This window comes from Solea senegalensis, linkage group LG3, assembly GCF_019176455.1.
Source record: "Solea senegalensis isolate Sse05_10M linkage group LG3, IFAPA_SoseM_1, whole genome shotgun sequence".
NCBI lineage: Eukaryota > Metazoa > Chordata > Actinopteri > Pleuronectiformes > Soleidae > Solea > Solea senegalensis.
In genome coordinates, this window is record NC_058023.1 from 813,362 (window position 1) to 835,598 (window position 22,237).

Sequence of the window (22,237 nt, forward strand, 5' to 3'; positions counted from 1 at the left end):
ACGCACAACGGAAGACGTGCACATTTATGTCTATTTAACGATTCCCCACTCCTGTTGTCACGGCGACAAGGTTAAGTAGTTGAGCAGAATAAATGAAGTACATACTGTATAAATGAACTATTGTTGAGGGCACATGCACAGCAGTCAAGGACGAAGCAGCTTTCTTAGTCTAATGTTGTATCATTAGTCATATCCCATAATACATTTCAAAGCTGTCGATACTGCGCCGATAATATCGTGCTCCCCTGGTTATAAATGATGTAAAGTTAAAAAACTGAAATAAAAAATGATGTGATGTGAGGAAAATGTGTTAAAAATGTATGTAATGTTAGAAAAATGTGTTAAAAATGATTTAATGTTCGAAAAATGTGTTAAAAATATATGTAATATTAGAAAAATGCGTTACAAATTGAACTAATGTTAAAAATTCTGTTAAAAAATGATGTTTTTCACTTGAGACCAAATAAAGTTTAATTAAAAATGTGTGTGTCTGCGTGCGTGTCGGTCTCACTTCTTCCTCTTCCTCATCTTCCACATCCAGAATCCCAGAGTCCTGTTCAGACACTGGACTTCCTCCGTGTCCATCACTGTCCACGCCTGTCACCGTGGACGCCACAGAGGCCACCGCCTCCTTCCTGCCGCGTCGACCAATCAGAGGCCTGGGCTGTGTGGACACAGAGCTGTCCAGAGATCTCTGCAGCTGAGCCTGAAACACAATCAGTATTCACATTTAAGGAGCTGAAAAATCACAGAAAGCAGAAAATATTCACCTTTAAGAAGCTGAATTACTAAAGAAACTGTTCAATCGATTATGAAAATAATTCACAATTAATTGAATTATTGCTTAACCGCGTTTTTTGACGTGAGAAGACGTTCACGTCTTTGTTATTTTGAGTGGGAAAAGCTCAGATGTGGAGGTTTTTATTTTCAGCAGGTCAGAGGTCGTTGACAGGGCTGAGCGGCCACACCTGTGGAAATGAACGTTAAAAAGTAATTTACCAGAAACCTGCAGAGGACGAAGACGGGAAGAGACAAAAACAACCAACACAGACGGAGACAGAAGACACAAATCTGAAGCACAGGGACAAATGTTGATATTTGTTGTAATGGAAACCAAACAGAAACAAAAATAACTGCAGCGCAGCAAAGACAGAAGGAAATGGAAAGACTTTTTTTTTCTCCTGCCAAACAATGAAACACACGGCGCAATATCTCGCGCATCCTGTCTGTGGCGCTATTTGTGGAGAGTGGGAGTATCATGGAAAAATAATTCTTTTTTCTCCCGGTGAAAATAATCAAACAGGAAGTTTTGGGAAAAATAAATGAATAGAAGCAGCCGGTCTCCATAACAGAGTGAAAAACAGAGACGGCGACTGTTTTTGTTTTCACTCTCTCAAAAAAAAAGACAAAGAATTGCGATGTTCGTAAAAATCTGACCACAAACAACGCATAGTGAGTGATTTTTATCACAATGTTATTTTACTGATAATACGGAGCGATAGCGGACTAGATAACTGCGATATTTGTACAAAATCTGCGTTAAACAGCTCCACATAAGCGATACATGTTTTTACTGATGTTTTTTTCTTTTTTTAAACAAGAATTTTTTACGATTTATCACGACATCCAGGAATAACTGGAAAGATGCTGGCGCCCCCTTGTGGCACAGAGTCAGACAACAAGTGAGGGAGCGCAAACAACAAGTGAGGGAGCGCAAACAAGTGAGGGAGCGCAAAGAACAAAAGTATTTTCAAACAATCAAATACAATATTTTGATTACATCGATTTTTATTTACTGAGTGAAAAGTGTTAATTCCGTAAAATTCCTGCTCGACCATCGAATTACTACACAGTACTACTTTGTTATCGCAGCATGAGATAAAAATAATAAAAAAAACTTGGCAGTCTGTGTCTTTTTTGTTTTTTTTTAAGCTGCTAATATCAGAATTGTGATTTTACAGCTATATTTAACAACGGCGGTGGATTCCCGCGGCGCGTCACCTTTTTCCGCGTGGAAAAAAACTTGTTATGTTGGGAAAAAAAATATCAACTTTCCGTCCTCGTCCACACCCACCGTCACACCCACAAAACAAAAAAAGGGCCACTTCCTCCCTCACTGGTCGGCGCCGGCACGTAAGCCGACACCCGAGTGCTTGAACCTCTCGACGAGGACGTCAGCGAAGACGTCAGAGTGTCTCGATTTCAGCATTTAATGAGAAAAGCTGGTGTTGTCCAGAAGGGGGCGGGGCAAACCCGAAAGAGAACAATACAGGAGATTCTGGAGGAACACAATGCCATCTTTGATCTGATGCCCACACACACACACACACGCAGCCCTAATGAGTCATATCAGACAATAAGTACAAAAGAAAATTAGTGGAAAGTCTCGTCGTTGGGAGGAAGTGAGCGTCCGTCCTCTCTGTCTTTTGGAGACAAACAACCACCGATTTCTCCACGAGACGGGTACGAAAAACTCGACGACCTCCGCTCTTCTCAAATGTCCATTTTCCTTCGTACATCATAAGCATATCCGCACGCGAGACGGCAGAAGAGCTTCAGAGACGCGGGAAAAGAAGAGCGTCATGTTTCCCACAGGGGCGACGCCGGCGTCGAATAATCAGCAATCAAAGGGTCGACGACACTCTCAGCGTCCTTTTTCTTTATTTTCCTCCGTACACATTAACATGTCTGCACATCAGAGGGCAGCAAAAGACGAAAGAACGGCGTCTCTTTCCCACAGAGCCGACGTCAAACGGGCCCACTTGACGTGTCAGGATTCTTCAGCAGGTGTGTGTGTGGATGATGAAAGAAAAAAAAACCTTTACAGACCCCAAGTCTTTAGTCGTTTCTACTCTGAGGTGGAATTCCTTGTGGCACTCGAAGCTCAAGTGTGGGAATGTGCGTCACTCTGCTGCATTAAAAACAAAATAAATATATCGTAAGAAACGGAGGGACGGAGGGACAAAATAAAGGGGTTAAAGAAAGAAGGAGGGAGTGAGAGGTGACCAGACGACATTCAGAGAAGGACGTCTTAAGAACGGAGCTGAGAAACTGACGTCTGTAAAAGGACTCGCTCACTCTCCCACACCAAACCCCATAGAGAAAATCAGTGATTTTAGCTCGCGGGGACACAGGAGCTGCTGGTCCACTGCTGCCTCGTGTGGTCACTCTGTGTCACTGACGTTAACCTGACAGCAGGACGACAAAAGCTGAAGTGACAAAATAAGACATTTGAACTTAGTGATGGAGGCAGCGGTGGATCAACAACTCCTGTGTGCTGGGACGTTAAAATCACTGGTTTTCTCTATGGGCTTTGGTGTGGGAGAGTGAGTGAGTGACTTTTTCACTGTGATGCTTCAATACAGTGTGTCTCTGTGTGTGTGTGTGTGTGTGTGTGTTCAGTAACTAGATACAGGTCATCAATCTTCCTCCACTTCACAGACGCAGCAATCTGTTTTCCATTAGTGTGTGTGTGCGCGTGTGTGCGTGACTACTGAATACACACAGCAGAAGCTCTGAACTTGTCTTTTTACCGAGGAGAGAGAGAAGAGAGGAGGGTGGAAAGATGGACAGAGATGAGTGGCCAAAGAAAGAAAGAAAGAAAGAGACCACAGAGAGTTTAGTAGACGTAGATAAAGAGCACCACCAGGTGGTCAAACATCTATGATTACATTAATATTATGGTCTGTCACTGCGTGATGATGTCACCACTGTATTTTTTTCACTGTACAGAAAATTCAATAAGTGCCGGGACCTTTTTTTTTTCGTCCGCCTCTTCACTAAAACGTCAAAGAAACCAGCAATGATTCACGTTTAAGAAGAAGCTGAAAAATCACACAAACGGATGATTTAGAAAAACAATCGATTTAGTCACGGATTAATAACCTGATTACAGTTAGAATCCATGTGTGTTTAATTGAACTAAACCTTTAAGTTTTTCTCACTCCTCCCCCCATTTGTTCCCTCCTCACCCGTCACACAGACGATAGCTTCACTGTGAGCCCCTCGTTCTACTTCCTCTTTTTTCCTCCCTGATGGATTTATTTTCACGCCCGCGCTGAAAAGACAGCGGTGTCCTCAGAGTTGGAGCTAATTACGGAGAGACAGAGATAAAGGAAGGAAGGAAGGAAGGAACATGTGTCACAACGACATCATGATCCCAGCATCACAATCAGACCTGCTCATTAGTGGTGAGCACAGTTAGCGGTTAGCTTCACTGGACGGCGTCCAGCGCACAGCGGCGAACGTCACTGGTGAGCTCGTAGCAACGCACAGGACGTCTCCGCGTGCGACGCAACCCACGGCAACAACAACAACAAAAAACATCCTCAAAAGTCTCGTTGCTAAAGCAATAACTAGAGCTTTATACGTGTTTGTAGCGTCAGTCATGTGACATGTGATCATGTTATTGGAGGTCAGAGGTCAGATTCCAACAATCGACGGACATTAAATATGTCATGACACTAACGTGGACTCAATTCATTTGAGTTATCGCGAAATTAAAGAAAAAAAAAACAGTGATCGTGGACATGACACAGAGAGGAAAGGAAGATCGTGACACTCCAGGAAGGAAGTAGTGAACAGGGATCACAACATGAATGACTGAGTGAGTGGTCACTGAGTCTCTATCCACTCATGTGTCCATCATCGACCCCCCCCCTCCCTCCCTCCTCCTCACCCCTTCATCCTGCAATTCCACACAACAGAGTGCCCAAAATAATGGAGGAGCACAAATAAACAAGAGGCCTCACTGTGAGCTGAGGATAGATGACCCACACACACACACACACACACACTCAACCAACTTCCTTAGCCTTGAAAAACAATGAGGTCAGTGATGAAAAGCTGCTTTTTTTCCACACGTGAGCGCTCGCAGACGAGTGACTGTGTTTACTGGCAACACACACACACACACACAGACATAATGGAGGTCAAAGGTCAGAAGATCCACGCGGACGTTCTCATCACCACAGTCCAAACAGGTGGTGAAGAAAGCACAGGTGGTGACTCTGCGGCTAAACTCCGCCCACCAACACAGACCTGAAGGTATTTTATTCTCCGGATTTTTTTAAATAAACGCCTAACGTTTGTTTTCATTCGAACATCAAAACGAGCAGGTTTTACGTTTGTAAACGCAAGCAAGCGTGAATCAAAAATGATTTAAAGCTATCTATCGCTTTAACAAGCCTATTATGAATATATCTATATATATGTATATGTATACATATATAACATCATATTGGCCGTTCAGTTCATCAGTTTCTCCACATGGGGGCGGTATGTTATTGCCTGAAACGCAAGCTTTAAAAAGACGGCAGACAATCGTGACTCAAATCACGATACAAATAAATTTGTGCATAAAATATATTGCAACTAAGTCGTATCTGTAACGAATCATATTTCTTTTTATATATTTTCTAATAAATCATAACATAAAAGTCAGGAAAATTGAGAAAATGTTGTTTTAGGGACCCCAAAAAACTGTCCCGCGGCCCCTCTGTGGGCCTGGAGCCAGAGTTTGGGAACCACATGGATTGCCAGTGTGTGTGTGTGTGTACCTGTCTGATGGCCGTCTCTCCGATCTTGTCCGAGTGTTTTCGGATGCTCTCCAGGAAGTCACGCAGCTGCGTCATGGCTGTGTCGCGGATCTGCGTCCTCAGCACCGGGATGTTCTCCGCCATGATGGAGCAGAACCGGTACTGACCCGCTCTGGGGAGGCACGTGTGCTCCAGCTGCTCCAGTGTCCGCAGGGCCGGGTAGTACCTGATCAATTAGATAACAAAAAACACGCTTTGGGAACTTTTCCTGTGTGAAAAATCACAGAAAGTAGAAAATATTCACAATTAAGAAGCTGAAAAATCACAGAAAGTAGAAAATATTCACAATTAAGAAGCTGAAAAATCACAGAAACTAGAAAATATTCACAATAAAGAAGAAAATCACAGCATTAAGCTCAAAATACAGTAGATTAGAAAATATTCACAAAGAAGCTGAAAAATCACAGAAAGCAGAAAATATTCACTAAGAAGCTGAAAAATCACAGAAAGTAGAAAATATTCACAATTAAGAAGCTGAAAAATCACAGAAAGCAGAAAATATTCACAATTAAGAAGCTGAAAAATCACAGAAACTAGAAAATATTCACAATTGAGAGTGACCAGACTCCTGTGTGTGTGTGTGTGTGAGACACCAGGTCACACTGAGGACACAGAGACACGGCTCCTTTTACATGAACTCTGGCTCCATCTAGTGGCCAATTGTGGCAGATCAACAGTCACTATCAGAGGTTAAAGCCCACATAGACCCGAAGCTCCAATTAACGCTGCGTTTGTGTGTGTGTATCTGCGTCATTACCTCGTTTATGAACCCCTAAAGTTTCAGAACAGTTCTGCCACTGCTGAGAAAACAGTGTTGTATTGTTTTCCTGGGCTCTGCGAAGCGGATCGGCACTTCCTTTGATGTCGTCATCAGAAATCCTCACCACTCCTCTCACCACCGTAGCGCCTCCTGGTGCGGGCACTAGTCCGGGTACATCCGGTTGCGTACATTCAACCGCAGAAGAAGAAGAACTAGTCTCGTTGTAGCTGCTGAGATGCAGAGCATCCACCGTGCCAGAAGGGGGAGCTGTGTATCTGAGAGCTGGCCTATCTATTACGTCACTTCCAAGTACCTGGCCAATCACAGGACAGTGGGAAAGCTCTCGTTGGCTGGCCAATCACAACACAGTCCACGTTCTGGGGGTGTGGTTTTGGTCTGAAACAGCGCGGCTGACGAGAGCGTCAGTGAGGAGATATTTTGATCGGCTCGTTTGCAGCGATTAGGAGGTTTTTAATCATGAAAACAAGTTAATATATGTAAGTAGACCTCCATAACTAACATATATGTGTGACCATGAAAACAAGTTAATATATGTAAGTAGACCTCCATAACTAACATATATGTGTGATACAAGCATTCTATGTCACCTTTAAAAGACGTGAAATTTTTCAGCTTCTTAAACGTGAATATTTTCTACTTACTGTGATTTTTCAGCTTCTTAAATGTGAATATTTTCTAGTTTCTGTCATTTTTCAGCTTCTTAAAATTCTGCACTGCTGATTTTCAGCTCGCGGAATATTTTCTGCGATTTTTCAGCTTCTTAAACGTGAATATTTTCTACTTTCTGTGATTTTTCAGCTTGTTAAATGTGAATATTTTCTACTTTCTGTGATTTTTCAGTTTCTTAAACGTGAATATTTTCTATTTTCTGTGATTTTTCAGCTTCTTAAACATGAATATTTTCTACTTTCTGTGATTTTTCAGCTTCTTAACTGTCTCTGTACCTTTTGGCCTTCATCTGCTCCTGAAGTCTGCTGTACATTTCCAGAACTGTAGACACAAAACAACATAACCTGCATATGAGCAAAAATCCAAAAATAACCTTTTCTATAGTAAAAAACCACACCGTTTCATGGATTAAAGGTGTAATTGTGTCTCTGGTGACTCCTGGTGGTGACTCCTGGTGTTACCTGGTAAACAGTGCGACAGCTTGTCGATGGTGGTCGCGATGTTACTCTGCTGAACTCGACACTGCTTCAGCTCCTCCATGGAGGTGATGAGCTGCAACACAGAGGAGGAAACCAAGTGAAGGAGTCACAAACACGTCCACACACACACACACACACACACACACACACATGTGGCGACGCCTCACCTGTTTTCCATCGTCCTGGAGACGGCGGTTAGTCTCCGTCACCTGACTCTGAAACACACGGACATAAAAATGAAGACCGGAGAACATGAAGAACATCAGGTGGGACCACCGCTCCGCCTCCTCCTCACCTTCAGCTTCTGAGCTTCTCCTCGGACTTTGAGCAGCTCGGTGATGGAGTCCACGAAGCCCTGGAAGTGGTGGTTACACATCTTCTCGATCTCCCGGTCGTGGTTGCGGATCCTGACGTCCAGCTTCTCCATGAAGAGGCCATGTTCCTGACCATCGTACACCGAGCTGGAGGAGGACAAGGAGACGAGGTCTGTGATCATTCTGGGTTTTAGGTTTTCACACATTTCTTTGTAGACGGTTCGGTTTCTGTTCTTCTCCATCAGAGATAGAACCTGGAGTTTGTTTTAGTTCCTGCTCTGATGAGGTCAACGCGAGCTGAGCTGATACTAAAATGTGACGTCGACACAAAAACTAAAGAGGAACAAACTAACTGCTGCTACTGATGACTGCTGATAAAACAACGCCTTTATTTTGAAATTCAGCTCCATGCCTGTGGAAAAGGGTGCGAGTGCCACATAAGTCCACCAGGGGGCATCGCTGCAATACTCTTCAGCAACATGTTTGTTTACTTGCACAGCTGAGAGCTGCTCAAGAGTTTACCTTTAGTATACGTAGTATATTTAGTATATATACACAGAGGTGACTACATGTAATACATACATACATATATATGTATGTATGTATATATGTACACACACATATATATGTATATATGTACACACACACATATATATATACACACACACATACCCATAATCATTAACAGTTTATCCATAATATAAGGATTTATTTGAGCCATTTTTAAGTTAAAAAAACAAGTCAAATGAATTTACTTTCACGTACAGACAGAATGTCTCAGTTTTAAAGTCATGGAAAATAAATTGTGTGCAAAAGGTTTGACGAGGATTTTCCTGTTTTTCCAAAAGCAGCGCGCACACACACACACACAAACAGACTAAACAAAACCTTAACCCTAACCTTAGCTATAACCACAGATTCAAATCTTAGTCCGAAACTTTTAACCAGCTCCTAAGAAATGAAGGTTCTGCCTCATCAGGACCAGGTTTTCGTCTCCACGGGGACTACTGGTCCTGACAAGGTCGGTGTTTATGACACACACACCTGTGTGTATGGACATGAACCCCCACCCTCCTCTTCCTCCTGTTGACCAGGAAATGCCCGACTTGTACAATAGAGCAAAGATCTGACGCCACTGCTTTCTTTAGACACACACACACACACACACACACACACACACACACACACACACAGAGGCCACACAGGAGGTGTGTGCACGTGTGTGTGTGTGTGTAGGTGTGTGTGTGTCCTTGACAAACACGGAGTCACATGACTGATAAAGTTATTCTAGAATCAGGAGCAGTCGCTGTAAATCACTGAAGGGAATCACAGGGAAACTCAAATCGGTCAAAGCACACAAAAAAAAAACACGTTTTACGTGAAAAGTTATGCACAACACAGAGAAAGGTCAGAGGTCATGAACATAGTAGTATTTCTTGTGGAATCAACCTTTCAAAAACCTGTTCCTAATTGTCCAAAACCAGTGGAAAACAGAGAAAGCAACGTGTTTTAAAGTTGTCATATTTCGGGAACGGTTGATGATGCAGATTAAATGTTTGGTGTGTGAGTGTCAGGAGGCTTTCAGGAGCTCCCACATTTACATTTGTGAAAAAATGGGTGTGAATTGACGGAGAAATGACAGTTTTAAAATCACCCGTGTTTGTTTCTTAAAAAAGTTTTAACATGGGGGTCAATGGGAGGTTTGAGCTGAACTCTCTGTGCTTTTCGGTGATTTTAAGAAAAACTGCAAGTCATACGAAAATGAAAACAGCACGCAGGGTTAGACGACATGATGTGGGCGGGAGAAGAGATTGTTTAGAGATTTTTGTGATTATTTTCCTGCCACACACACACCCACACACAATCATTATGAAATCTGATTGTGTTTTTGAAACGCCCAAAAAAAAAGTACAAACCTTAAACTGTGACTGTGTAAAAAATGTAACAGATATCAAAACTTTGATTTAGGTGGGAAAAGTCGTTTAAAGTTTCAACCACGTCTCTACGTTAACGTATGACGACACTGTGAGGCTGGGTTCTGGTCATTTTTTTAGATCGTTAACCATTTGTGTGTTTGAGGAAATTTTTCCACATTTTTTGCGATTTTTATCGCCATGGTTACTCGAAACGCTTAGAAAGTCATAGCACGCCATTCCCGATCAGACCGCACATTTTCATATAGGATGTGTGAGGTTTTTTCTCAAAACTGTGGGAGGAGCTAGAGTTCTCATTGGTTTGCATTGCTGACGTATGGATTATCGCCATGGAAACACAGAAGTGGTGACTCATCGTTGTGTTCAGTCCTGCTCTTCTCACTTATGTCCTGAGACAGGGGAGGAATGTTTCAGCTCGCCTCGACCTGCTCACTCTTGTTACTGCTGTTACTGTCACTGAAGCACATGTTGAATGCTACAGGAACAAAACGGTAAAATCAGGTTTAAAAATCTGTGTTGCTCAGACGAAGGATGCACAAGGGAAACACTTCTTCATAAATACAATATTTAAATGCTTTGTAACTGTGAAAAAAAGGACTAGAAGTGAAATTAAATAAAACCTGAGAATGTTCTGTGACATCAGCAGTAATTTCCTGTCTAATAAATACTATATTTTACTGTATTCTTCACAATAATTGTCAAATCACTGTAGTTTAAACTGTAATTTACTGTATAAATACGATAGTTTACTGTGTATTATTCACATTATCTGTCAAATTACTGTTGTCTAAATTGTACTTTACTGCATAACTATGATATTGTACCGTATTCTTCACAATAATTGTCATATTACTGTAGTTTAAACTGTATTTTACCGTGTAACTACACTATTTTACTGTATATTCACAATAATTGTTATATTACTGTATAAATACTATATTCTTCAAAATAATTGTCAAATCACTAGTTTAAATTGTAATTTACTGTATAACTATGATATTTTACTGAATAGTTAGACAAATTCACATTATTAATTGTTTAACATTTAATGAACAACTACGACGAGCCTTTCAAACAGTGAAAAAAAGGACAAGGTTTATCAGAGTGGAACATGAGCAGACCAAAACAACGCTGGGTGGATAGCAGATGAGAGATAAAAACATTTACTGGTAAAACTAAAACACAACTGTCATTATTACCATTATCATTATTATCATTTTTCTTCACAGAAAAATAATCATGTATTTTTACTATGACAGCATTTTTCTATAGAAACACTATATTTTTCTGTTTATTCACAAGAATGATGTTATGTTCCTGTCATTTTTCATGCAAAGACGATGCCACATTACATTGGTTTAGCAGTGTTTTTGTTGCATCTTCACAACAACCATGCTTTATAACTGTAATTCGAGCTGAGAAAATAATCATTAGTTGCAGCCGTGGATGCACCTTGTTAAATAAAAAAAATTTCACAGTAAAAATAGAAATAAACTGCTATATTGTGAATTATCACAATAAAGCCTGTGAAATCCTGGTAATAATTTACAGTGTGTGTTTTCACAGGAGAACTCCTGATATAGGGATGATTATTTTATCATTTACACTCTGACACGTTCGTCCTTCATCATCTGACTCTGACGAGACTCTTCAGCCTCCTCTCAGTTAAAAATAGCTGCTGCTGCTCCAAACATAGACCGTGCTGTTGTATTTTAAGTGTGTGTGAGAGCAGGAGGAGACGAAACATCACATCAGACCAAACGCAAATAACTGATTTACCATCAGCTTTTCCTGTCTGAAAACAAGAACACACACATACACACAATTGACTAATGTCCCATCAGAAACAGCAACTCGCCTACAAAACACGCACTAAAAACAGGTCAATTCTTCTCTAATGTTCCACTGTTAATTGACACAAGGAAAAACTGATTTTCGCAACTCAACGAAAGGATTGTGTAATAAAATCTATGCGAGTCTAAGTCTATCTACGTCACATGATCACGTGATGTCTTTATCTCACTGTCAGACAGACTTTTCCAACAGGAAACTGAAGTCTGTAAACCACTCACTCTCCCACACCAAACCCCATCGAGAAAATTAGTGATTTTAGCTCGCGGGGACACAGGAGCTGCTGGTCTAATGCTGCCTCGTGTGGTCACTTTGTGTCACTGAGGTTAATCTCAACCAAGGATTATAAACACCAAATTTTACAAAATGAGACGTTTGAACTTAGTGATGGAGGCAGCAGTGGATCAACAACTCCTGTGTGCTGTGATGTTAAAATCACTGATTGTCTCTATGGGGTTTGGTGTGGGAGAGTGAGTGGTTTACAAACTGGATTTATGTGCCTCCTCTTGAGACTTTGACCAATAACAGAGAAGTTCAGAGAGAGTGTGCCTCCCATTGGTTGTTCTACAAACTCTACAATATCTTTTATGTTCAGTTTAAGAAATGTGTTGCAGTTGAGTGACTGTAAGGTCTGAATTTCAACATGGAATCTTAAATCTTATAAACGCTGCATGTCTTTACATGAACTCTCAGCAGAAGAGGCAGAGCTGTGGTTTAATGTCAGCTGCTGCATCATCAACAACAACAGAACCTCCTCACTTCTCCTGCTCTGCAGCTGCGAAGAAACCAGAACAGACCACCCATTCATCCTTTAAGAGACATTTCCTTCTAAATAATTAAACAACTCATGAGCATTAAAATGCATGACAAACACTGACCCGCGCTTGTCTGTAGCGGGTTTATTACTATTAATTTACCCCTGGCTTTATTTGAACTGTGTTGTCACTGACAGCAGACAGTTTGTCCACGCTGCTGCTGCTGCTGGACCGAACACTGACAATTTAAACAAACATCATCATTTCCAGAGTTTGAAACACACTGATCAACATCTTGTGAACTACACAATTACTTGAGTAATTCTGAAAATATTTGACAGATTAATTGATAAAATAAACAGGAATAAAATATCGATTTAATCATTGAAAAATATTGTATTTTAAGGTACCAAAATACACTTGTTCTTAGCAGGTTTCTTTTTGTGCAAAAATATATATTAATGATCCATCAAATTTAATTAAACTTGCCGTTTGTAAATGTAGTTGAACGTATTTAATTTGAAAATTAAATCTAACTAAAATCCGGAGTAAAGTCAACAAGAAGATAAAAAAGGTAAACAAAGCTTAGAACTAGTGCTTATATTTACTTTACTTTCTCAGGGTCAATCAGTTTCCTACACTTGTTCAAATAAAGTTTACTTTTACACATTTTACAGTTTTTAAAGTTAAATGCTGATGTATGTAATGTAAAAATGACATGTAATGTATGTACGTTTAAGAAATAAATAATATATAATTTGAGGCGTAAGTGGGTGACATTCTTCAAAATACACAATATAGAAAACACTGGCGTAGTGTGAAGTAGTTTTAAAAGATTGACTCGTTTAAAGAGGAAAAAATAATAACATGATAATTTTACAGCTGTTTTTGGGATGGTGACATTTTATGCCCCTAGGAACAAATTAGTCAGTATATTAAAGGAACTCTTAGAGGTTATGGGGAAGCTCAATGTATCGCGTATGCAATGACATTAAAGGAATCTTAATCTAAATCACGTGTATTGTCAATGCTAAATTAGCCCCTGCAGTGTTTAAACAGTGTTTGTCATTCATTATTATTCAGGGTTTGTTCAGTCTGCTGCACTTGACACTCCCTATCTGCTCAATTAAAACATCGTCGCTGAAGCTGAACTGCTGCAGTTAAAATGTTCCTAAAAATCTTTATTGACGAAATAAACTGGTTAACCACAAAAGCTAGCACATGCTAACATACACACAAACAAACAAACAAACAAACAGTAGCAGCCACTGACACCAGTGAGCAGAATGTCAATCAGTTAGCTCCCTTAGCTTAGCCTTAGCCTGAGTTTGCTGCAAATAAAATTAAGTTTGAAAGGGGAAAAAGCTAAACATAACACTAAAAAGAGCGTAGGTGTAACACGACGGGGTTAAACGTCACTCATGTGTAGTCAAGTGTGTGAAACAGCCGCCGGCGTCAGTGTTTGCTAAAGTTAGCCGGCTGGGTGTCCGATAATGGACGCACAAGCGTTAAAGTTTGGAGCAAGCTAACTGTGCGTTAGCCGCGCGGCTAGCAGCTGAGTGACGCCGAGAGTTCAGTTGCTTCCCCCCGGGGGAGGGAGAGGGGTATCCGTGGAGCAGCGGCGGCAGCAGCCGGGCTGCTGGTAGCGGCGAATGTTTCTGTCGGGGGTTAACTCACCGGAGCGTCGGTCCGATGCAGTTGGTGTCTGTGCTCTCTATCTCCCGGAGGATGCGCTCGTGTTCCGCGGCTGTCTCCATGCTCGACATCCTGCATGTTGTTCCGCTGTGGACGGTGCCGAGCTGAGCCGAGCCGAGCCGAGCTCCGTGAGTCACAGGCGGAGGGTGTGTTTGGTCAAATTACAGGGTGTCTCGACTGAGCGGCATATAACTTGTTTGAACGGGGAGGAGTCGAGCACTGATGGGAGGAGTGACCGGAAATATGAACCTATAAACACCTGAATGACTTTTATAATTATATAAACCTCTTATTTACCACATTTACATTAGTATATACACTATTTATATATTTTATTATACTGTTTTATATTTAATTTGAACCCTCTTTTTCCACATTTTCTATCAGCATCCTCTGTAATTAACTTCCTGTGAAGACTGCTGTGACACATTTTGTGTGAATAAAGCAAAACTTCCTGTATTATTTTCAAAATAAAATCAACCAGTCAAAACACTGATGGGAGGAGTGACCGGAAGTATGGACCTATGAATGCCTGAGCGATGAGTAAAAAATAAATCATGGGTTTTATAATTTTATAAACATTTATTATCACATTTACACTAACTCTCACCCAACCCTACATTAAACGATACGTTCTAATCTATATCAATATGTACTCTATTTTATTATACCGTTTTTATTATATTTAAACACAATTTTTTTTCCACCTTTTTATCAGCATCCTCTGAATTATTATTTTTTTATCTGATGTTATTAACTTCCCTTTGTCATGTTTTGTGTGAATAAAGAAAAACTTCCTGTGCTATTTCAAAATAAAAAAATGTGGGTATATTTTTGTTTTTTTTTACAAAATTTGCAACATCTAGTAGTGTACGTAAATTTTTGTCAAACCAAATCCAAGCTCAAATTGTAATTATTTATTTTATTACTGCTATACCATACATTACTAATCAAGTTTGTTGACAGTGACTACTTCAATATTTGCGAATTTGCGGTGTGTAGGATAAGCTTTTGTAGTGGTAGGATTTTAAAAACTAAGTGTATATTTCGTTCGTTCATATAGCCAGAGAGTAACTACAAACGTCCGCTAGGATCAAGAGAAAAGAAAAACCATGTGCTTTTACTTTGAAGGTTTAACGTACACTACATCCGGCGGCATGCTATCGTAACGGAGCTGACTTGACGCTGCTGGTTCCAGTCTATCGGGAGGGAAAAGAAGCAAGAAATGTCACAAATGGAGGTAATAAAAGTGACAATATAATGATTTTTAAAGGTTATTCTAGGACATTATTAGTCAGATAGACTCAGAAAAGTGCCTGACTGTTATTAGTGACATGAATGAGGACAGGTGGTGTTTTATAGATGTTAGCATTAGCTTGTAATAACAGAGATCAGAGTCCAGAGTCTGCTGTGATGAACCTGAAGAAAAACAAGTTAATGTGGAGTTTGTAGTGATGTTATTGTGTGTGTTACCACTGCATAACATGGTAATATTATGTCATATGATGAGTTGTATACTTCTATGTATATTAAATGGATAATTCAAGTTTGTACGTGTGGACACCGAGTCAACCACTCACTCTCCCACACCAAAGTCCATAGAGAAAATCAGTGATTTTAACGTCACAGCACACAGGAGTTATTGATGCACAGCTGCCTCCATCACTAAGTTCAAATGTCTTGTTTTGTAAAATTCTGCATTTGAAAAGCTTCATTCGGATTGACCTCAGTGACACAAAGTGGCCACACGAGGCAGCAGTAGACCAGCAGCTCCTGTGTCCCTGTGAGCTAAAATTACTGATTTTCTCTATGAGGTTTGGTGTGGGAGAGTGAGCGGTTTTACAAACGTCAGTTTCCTGTTGAAAAAGTCTGTAGTAAGATAGTAACATAAAGAGCTATAGGTAAGATAAAAATGTGAACATGTGACATAGATATCGTCGACATATACTGAACCTTTTCTTTAAACTTATCACACTGTATCAGACGCTGATAATATTTTGAATTTAAGTTGTTTATTTGGTGTCTTTCAGCCTCAGAGGAAGTTGATAAACTCAGTGGACAGCTGTGTGGACGAGGCTCTCTGTGGTCTGGTCAGGTCCAGTCGGGGTTTGTCTCTGCTGCAGGGTCACAGGGTCGTGCTCAGGTCCGACCTGGACAACCTGAGGGGTAAAGTGGCTCTGCTGTCAGGAGGAGGGTCAGGACATGAACCAGCACATGGAGGTGGATCCTTTACAGTCATTTAATCCACTTTCACCTTTTGACTTGTACTATGAGATTATCTTTTAGCAATCCATCTCACTTTAATCTCTCTTCTCTGTGTCTCCAGGTTATGTCGGAGCAGGAATGTTGTCAGCTGCAGTGGCAGGTGGAGTGTTTGCGTCTCCGCCTCCTGCCAGCATCCTGGCTGCCATTTTATCCTTACATCGTGCAGGTAACAGAAAAGTTACCTTAGATTTTTTAGTATTTTTCTTATTTATATATATATACATATATATATGTATATATGTATATGTATATACATATATATGTTTTTATTTATTGATAATAATAATTGTCACCTGAAAAATGAGAATCATTAAAAACATTAGAAAACGACGTGTATTAAAAATATTTATGAAATGATCAACTCGAGCGACTCTTTGTAAGACTCAAGTTTTCTGTGATTCATATCCTCAAAAACACCCAGAAAACTGGCTCTGTGGGCGGCTTATCGCGTTTTTAATCGCGTTTTTACACTTGGTCGTAAAATGTATCTATTGTAATTGGACATGATGTGCAACTTAAACCCTTTGATGAACACTTGTCCTTCAAAATAAGACAGAGGGTCTAAAGACCGAGGGTCTAAGGACAGAGGATCTAAGGACAGAGAGGTTAGGGCAGAGGGTCCAAGGACAGAGGGTCTAAGGACAGAGAGTCAAAGAGCGTTAATCTCAGGACAGATTTCATAAATCTGAAGAAGCTCGTCACTGCTCCGTCTACAGGAGCGTCCGCCGTCCTTCTCATCGTGAAGAACTACACCGGCGACCGTCTCAACTTCGGACTGGCCGCCGAACAAGCTCGCAACCGCGGCGTCGCCGTCGACATGGTGATCGTTGCCGAGGACTGCGCCTTCGAGCGACCCAGTAAAGCCGGGAGGCGGGGCTTGTGTGGCACTGTCTTCGTACACAAGGTGAAGAAACCGTGAATAATGATTTTCATGCACACGGTGTGGTAAAATAAACTACACGTCACATGACTCGGTTTGTTTACTCCGCCATGTTGGCGGGAGAAGCGTCAGCAGAATAAACGTCACTAGTTAAAAGACTTCAGCGTCACTTAAGTCCACTGACTTACACTCACAGCTCTCTTCTTAACTTCCCTTCACTCACTTCCTGTCAGCTGGCAGGTGCCATGGCAGAAGACGGCTCCTCATTGGACCAGATTGTTGCCAAAGTGACGGCGGTCTTAAAAGGGATCGGTGAGTTCTCACCTCCACCAGCTCTTTCCTCTGTGGTCACCGCGATCCTTTTCCAAACCAAACACCAAACTCCGTGTTTGTTTTCGTTCAGGGACACTGGGGGTGAGTCTGTCTCCGTGCAGCGTCCCCGGCTGCCTGCCGTCATTTGACTTGCCGGCGGGAGACATGGAGCTGGGGCTGGGTAAGAGATGATGAGAGCGGGGAACAGTGACTGAGAAGACAACACAATACACGAGTTTACAATGCAGTGTCTTCAAGAACACGTTCACGTCTTTATCTCACTGTTAGACTTTTCCAACAGGAAACTGAAGTTTGTAAAACCACTCACTCTCCCACACCAAACCCCATTGAGAAAATCAGTGATTTTAACATCACAGCACACAGGAGTTGTTGATCCACAGTTGCCTCCATCACTAAGTTCAAATGTCTTATTTTGTAAAATTCGGCATTTGAAATATTTCATTTAGACATTCCTCAGTGACACAAAGTGACCACACGAGGCAGCAGTAGACCAGCAGCTCATGTGTCCCCGCAAGCTAAAATCCCTGATTTTCTCTATGAGGTTTGGTGTGGGAGAGTGAGTGGTTTTCGCGAACATGTGACGTACATATCGTAGAATTTTTATAATACAAGTCTTTTTGTTACGTGGACAAAATCCTTTTAAATTAAAGAAAAAAGTCACGTTAATGTCCTTGTGTAATGTTTCCATCTGGTCTCACAGGTATCCATGGTGAACCTGGAATTAAGAGGTCAAAGGTGAGTCAACCTCAGTCAACACAGCAGCCTGTGACTCCGTTTTCACCGCTAACCGTTCAGTCGCTCATCAGGTGACGACCGCAGACGAGGTGGTGAAAACTATGATCGGTCACATGACCAACCCTGACAGCCAATCATGTCTGCCGCTCAAATCAGGTGATCACACACACACACGTTATAATGACTGTGACTTTAAATGTGGTTATTTAAACTGTGTGTGTGTGTGTGTGTGTCTTGCAGGAGACAGTGTGGTTGTGTGTGTGAACAACCTCGGAGCTCTGTCATGTTTGGAGATGGCTGTTGTTAGTCGAGCTGCCATCATCTGTCTGGGTAACTATGACAAACTGTGTGTGTGTGTGTGTGTGTGTGGTCCATCAGAGGGCGCTGTGGCTGCATGGCTTATAGCTCTCAGTCATCTGCACGTTAGCGGTAACAGAAAGTAGCCACACTTGTTAAACACATCTGTGGAATGGTGACACGGCTGGTTTCCGTGGTTACAGAGAATCGCGGGGTGACGGTTGCCAGGGTGATGTGCGGTTCGTTCATGACGTCACTGGAGATGGCGGGAATGTCGCTGACCGTGATGATCGCCGACGACCAAACACTCACACTGTTTGGTGAGAACACACACATGCACACACACTGAGACGCATGCACGCACACACACACACGTATGTTTGTCTGAACTTTAAGGAGAATTTCAGCGGTTTTGGAAACACAGTCAAATGAAAACAGTCTTGTGTCGTTAAGTACTAAAGCTGTGTGTAGCCTTTTCTTAGCTTAGCTTAGCTTAGCATAAGCCTCTGTCCAAAGCGTTAGAAAGTATTTAAACTCCACACATCGGCACGTTCACAGACAGAAAATGACCGTACATTCAGGGGAAGTCAGTCTGTGTCTGTGAGTGAACACGTTCTCTTTGTCTGTTTTGTTTTTGCTGTCGTTTGAAGTCGTGTTCACAATCTTTTCTTTGTACAATTCAGTTCATTTTCAGGTCAAGCAAACAAGAGAAAAACCTCCATCACTTATTGTTCCTTTTTATTTTAGTCTGGGAAAAGTTTCTGTCGCCGTGTTTTCACTTCTCACGTGAAGCCGAGTCAAGTACTTTCTTTTATTTGTATTTTTGATGCGATTTCATTTGAAAGGATTTCACTTTTCATAGTAATTTTGCCAAACGTAGGGTTTTTTTTTAGAAACTTGGTGGTCCCCAGGTCATTTGAGGTACATTAATGTACTTTTTATTTATTATGACTTAAGAGTAGCTGTGACCGTAGTGACAGCGGATTATTGAAGAATAAAGATAAAGGTTGTACATATAAATACTGTGTGTTTTCATGCTTCCTCCAACGCTTCCTTCATCCTACACAGATGCTAAGACTAGCGCCCCCGCCTGGCCAAACCTCAGCGGTGCCTGCGTGAGTGGAGGCCGCCACGTCGCGGCTGCTCCAGCTACAGGAGCGCGACCGCAGGACGACGACACACACTCTGAGGGTTCGTTTCCACCAATGTTCTTCAAAATATCATAAACTCACACCAACACTAGGGGTCGCTACTCCCCTGGTAGTGGTGGTGAAATGTTAGATTTTAGCCATAAATGTCCAAAAAATATCAAATTTATCATTAATTAACATTAAAAAAACAGGCTTAAGAGCCATAAATGTCAGAAAATATTAAATAAATCATTCAAAAACAGGCTTAAGAGGGGTCAATACTACCGTGCAAGGTGGTGAAATGTTACATTTTACCTATAAATGTCCATAAATATCAAATTAAAAATAATCATTAAAAATGGTAAAAAAAACACGCTTAAGAGCCATAAATGTTGGAAAATATTAAATAAATCATTAAAAAACAGGCTTATGAGGGGTCACTACTACTGTGCAAGGTGGTGAAATGTTAGATTTTAACCATAGAGGTCCAAAAATATTAAAATAATCATTAGGAAACATTAAAAACAGGCTTATGAGTTCTGGAACACGACTACAAAACATGTTAAGTCTGTATTTACCTTGTTTTATTTTCTGTAGGTCCACTGAGTCGTGTGATGCGTGACGTATTAGAGCGCATTTGTTCCACACTGTTGGAAAAACAGGAGGAACTCAACTCCCTGGATCGTGCTGCCGGGGACGGAGATTGTGGGAACACTCACGCTCAGGGCGCCAGAGGTACAACTCTGAGTGAAACTCCCAAATCACTGTAAAGTGACAAAAAAAACAAGGTAAATGTTTGTTGACATGTTCTTTTTTTGTTTGTTTGCTTTCAGCCATTCAGGAGTGGCTCCAGGGTCATGTGATCCCTGGTTGCCCCGGGAAACTCCTGTCCGTCTTGGCTGGACTGGTCCAGGAGAAGATGGGCGGATCTTCAGGAGCTGTAGGTCTTCACACAGTTTTCACATCACATAACCTGCGTCTCACACACACAGACAGATGAATGCAATACTCAGATGAACTTTAGGGGGCAGTAATAAGTAATTAGTTGGAAATTGAACATTGAAACAAATGTATTAATAAATATGAATATTCCATAAATTCAACCCGATCAAGTTATTTTTTCCGCAATGCATGACTGTCGCCTATTCTATGTTTTTTTTTTTGGTTTGCTTACATCATGCTAACGCCGTACTACTCCTGTAGTGTGCCCTCTAGTGGAAAACTTAAAACACTACACTGACAACATCGCTGAATTTACCGTATTTACGTATTTTTAATTTTCTTTTTTCTTTAGTTGTACAGTTTGTTCCTGACTGCAGCTGCGGGTCATGTGACTGAGGGGCGGAGCAACGCTGCAGCCTGGGCCGCCGCAATGCATGCTGGGACACAGGCCATGAGGAGGTCTTTTTATTTATATTTATATATAAGTTTTTTTTTAGGTCTACAGAGATTAAAATAATGCATAATTTGAATATAGAATATAGTCTTATGTCTTATGTCCTCCAGATATGGCGGTGCTGATCCTGGAGACAGAACTATGGTGAGGAACAACCACATCTTTTATTTTGAAAACTGATTTCAGGATCAAAAGTTCATATTTAACTATTTAATCATCATTTATTCGCGTCTTTTCAGTTGGACGCTCTGTGTCCTGCTGTGGAGGAGCTGCTGAAGCTGACCACCGCTCCACCTGGTGGAGAGATGGTGATACTGCAGGCTGCAGTGCAGGTACAGGACAATAACACACTGTCGTAGTGTACGTACTTAAAGTTTTTATAACTTCATTCAGTCATTTGAGTTGTATTTTCTTACCTTTTCTCCAGAAAGCAGCCTCGGGGGCGGAGGCAACCCGTGACCTCACAGCGAGGGCGGGACGAGCCAGCTATATCGCCGCCGAGCGGGTCACCCTGCCCGACCCCGGCGCTGTGGCTGTAGCCACCATCCTGAGAGCGGTGCTGGATTCTCTGGAGGTTCAGAAGTGAACACATCGTAAGATCACATGAGCTAATTACGCGGTGTAGTCCTTTAAACTAGAAAAACGAGCTCAGAAGTAAAACATTCCGTAATGAATTACGACGTAGAAGAAGAGGAATTGTACAGGGATTTGTATAATAATATGTAATTTATATTGTAATACAAGTGTAAACTAATTAAATAAAACATTATTGAACAACTACTTTCCTGCAGTTCTTACTTTTTAACACTAGGGGGATCTAGACTTCACAGTCTGCAGATGTAAATACATAATGGAAGTTTTTTCTGGGTTCAGAAAGTGAAACTTTATCATGGACGTCCATTAGGGGGCCGACGCACATTGCCCTTAAGAATTTGTTTCACGAGTTCTTTACAATTGTGGGACACGGAGACGATGTGGGGTGTGGCACGATATTTATTTATTGTGTTGTATTGTGACTTAAATATCATGATAATATCGTATCATGACTTAAATATCTTATCGTATTGTGACTTTAATATCGTGATAATATCGTAAATATTGTGATACGACAAAAAATCACAACCAA

General features: G+C 41.2%; 2 protein-coding genes across 2 annotated transcripts in view; one reads left to right on the plus strand and one right to left on the minus strand.

Annotated features, from left to right (window-relative positions):
• The window catches only part of exoc6b (exocyst complex component 6B), a 44,702-nt gene extending 30,428 nt beyond the window's left edge, over nt 1-14,274 (minus strand). The window contains exons 1-7 of the mRNA XM_044020391.1: nt 14,058-14,274; nt 7,822-7,987; nt 7,694-7,741; nt 7,509-7,599; nt 7,323-7,368; nt 5,559-5,763; nt 512-706 (exon numbers count right to left, since the gene is read on the minus strand). Of these exons, the coding sequence (XP_043876326.1) occupies nt 512-706; nt 5,559-5,763; nt 7,323-7,368; nt 7,509-7,599; nt 7,694-7,741; nt 7,822-7,987; nt 14,058-14,146 (840 nt within the window). The 5' untranslated portion in view covers nt 14,147-14,274. The remainder of the gene's footprint in view (nt 1-511; nt 707-5,558; nt 5,764-7,322; nt 7,369-7,508; nt 7,600-7,693; nt 7,742-7,821; nt 7,988-14,057) is intronic.
• A 965-nt stretch (nt 14,275-15,239) lies between these two features.
• On the plus strand, nt 15,240-21,891 carry tkfc (triokinase/FMN cyclase). The gene is made up of 17 exons (XM_044020405.1): nt 15,240-15,315; nt 16,106-16,295; nt 16,402-16,506; nt 17,057-17,244; nt 17,454-17,532; nt 17,624-17,713; nt 18,254-18,288; nt 18,360-18,444; nt 18,529-18,618; nt 18,789-18,905; nt 19,654-19,776; nt 20,313-20,450; nt 20,549-20,655; nt 21,010-21,116; nt 21,222-21,255; nt 21,351-21,443; nt 21,539-21,891. The coding sequence occupies exons 1-17, from the start codon at nt 15,301-15,303 to the stop codon at nt 21,695-21,697; spliced, it is 1,755 nt and encodes a 584-aa protein (XP_043876340.1). The 5' UTR covers nt 15,240-15,300; the 3' UTR covers nt 21,698-21,891.
• Nucleotides 21,892-22,237: the final 346 nt, after the last annotated feature.

What these genes read in the sequence shown, in the direction of transcription:
- tkfc (XM_044020405.1), top strand. An exon ending in CTGGAATTAAGAGGTCAAAG is followed by an intron (nt 18,289 to 18,359) that starts GTGAGTCAACCT and finishes GTCGCTCATCAG; the next exon opens with GTGACGACCGCAGACGAGGT. An exon ending in CCAAACACTCACACTGTTTG is followed by an intron (nt 18,906 to 19,653) that starts GTGAGAACACAC and finishes CATCCTACACAG; the next exon opens with ATGCTAAGACTAGCGCCCCC.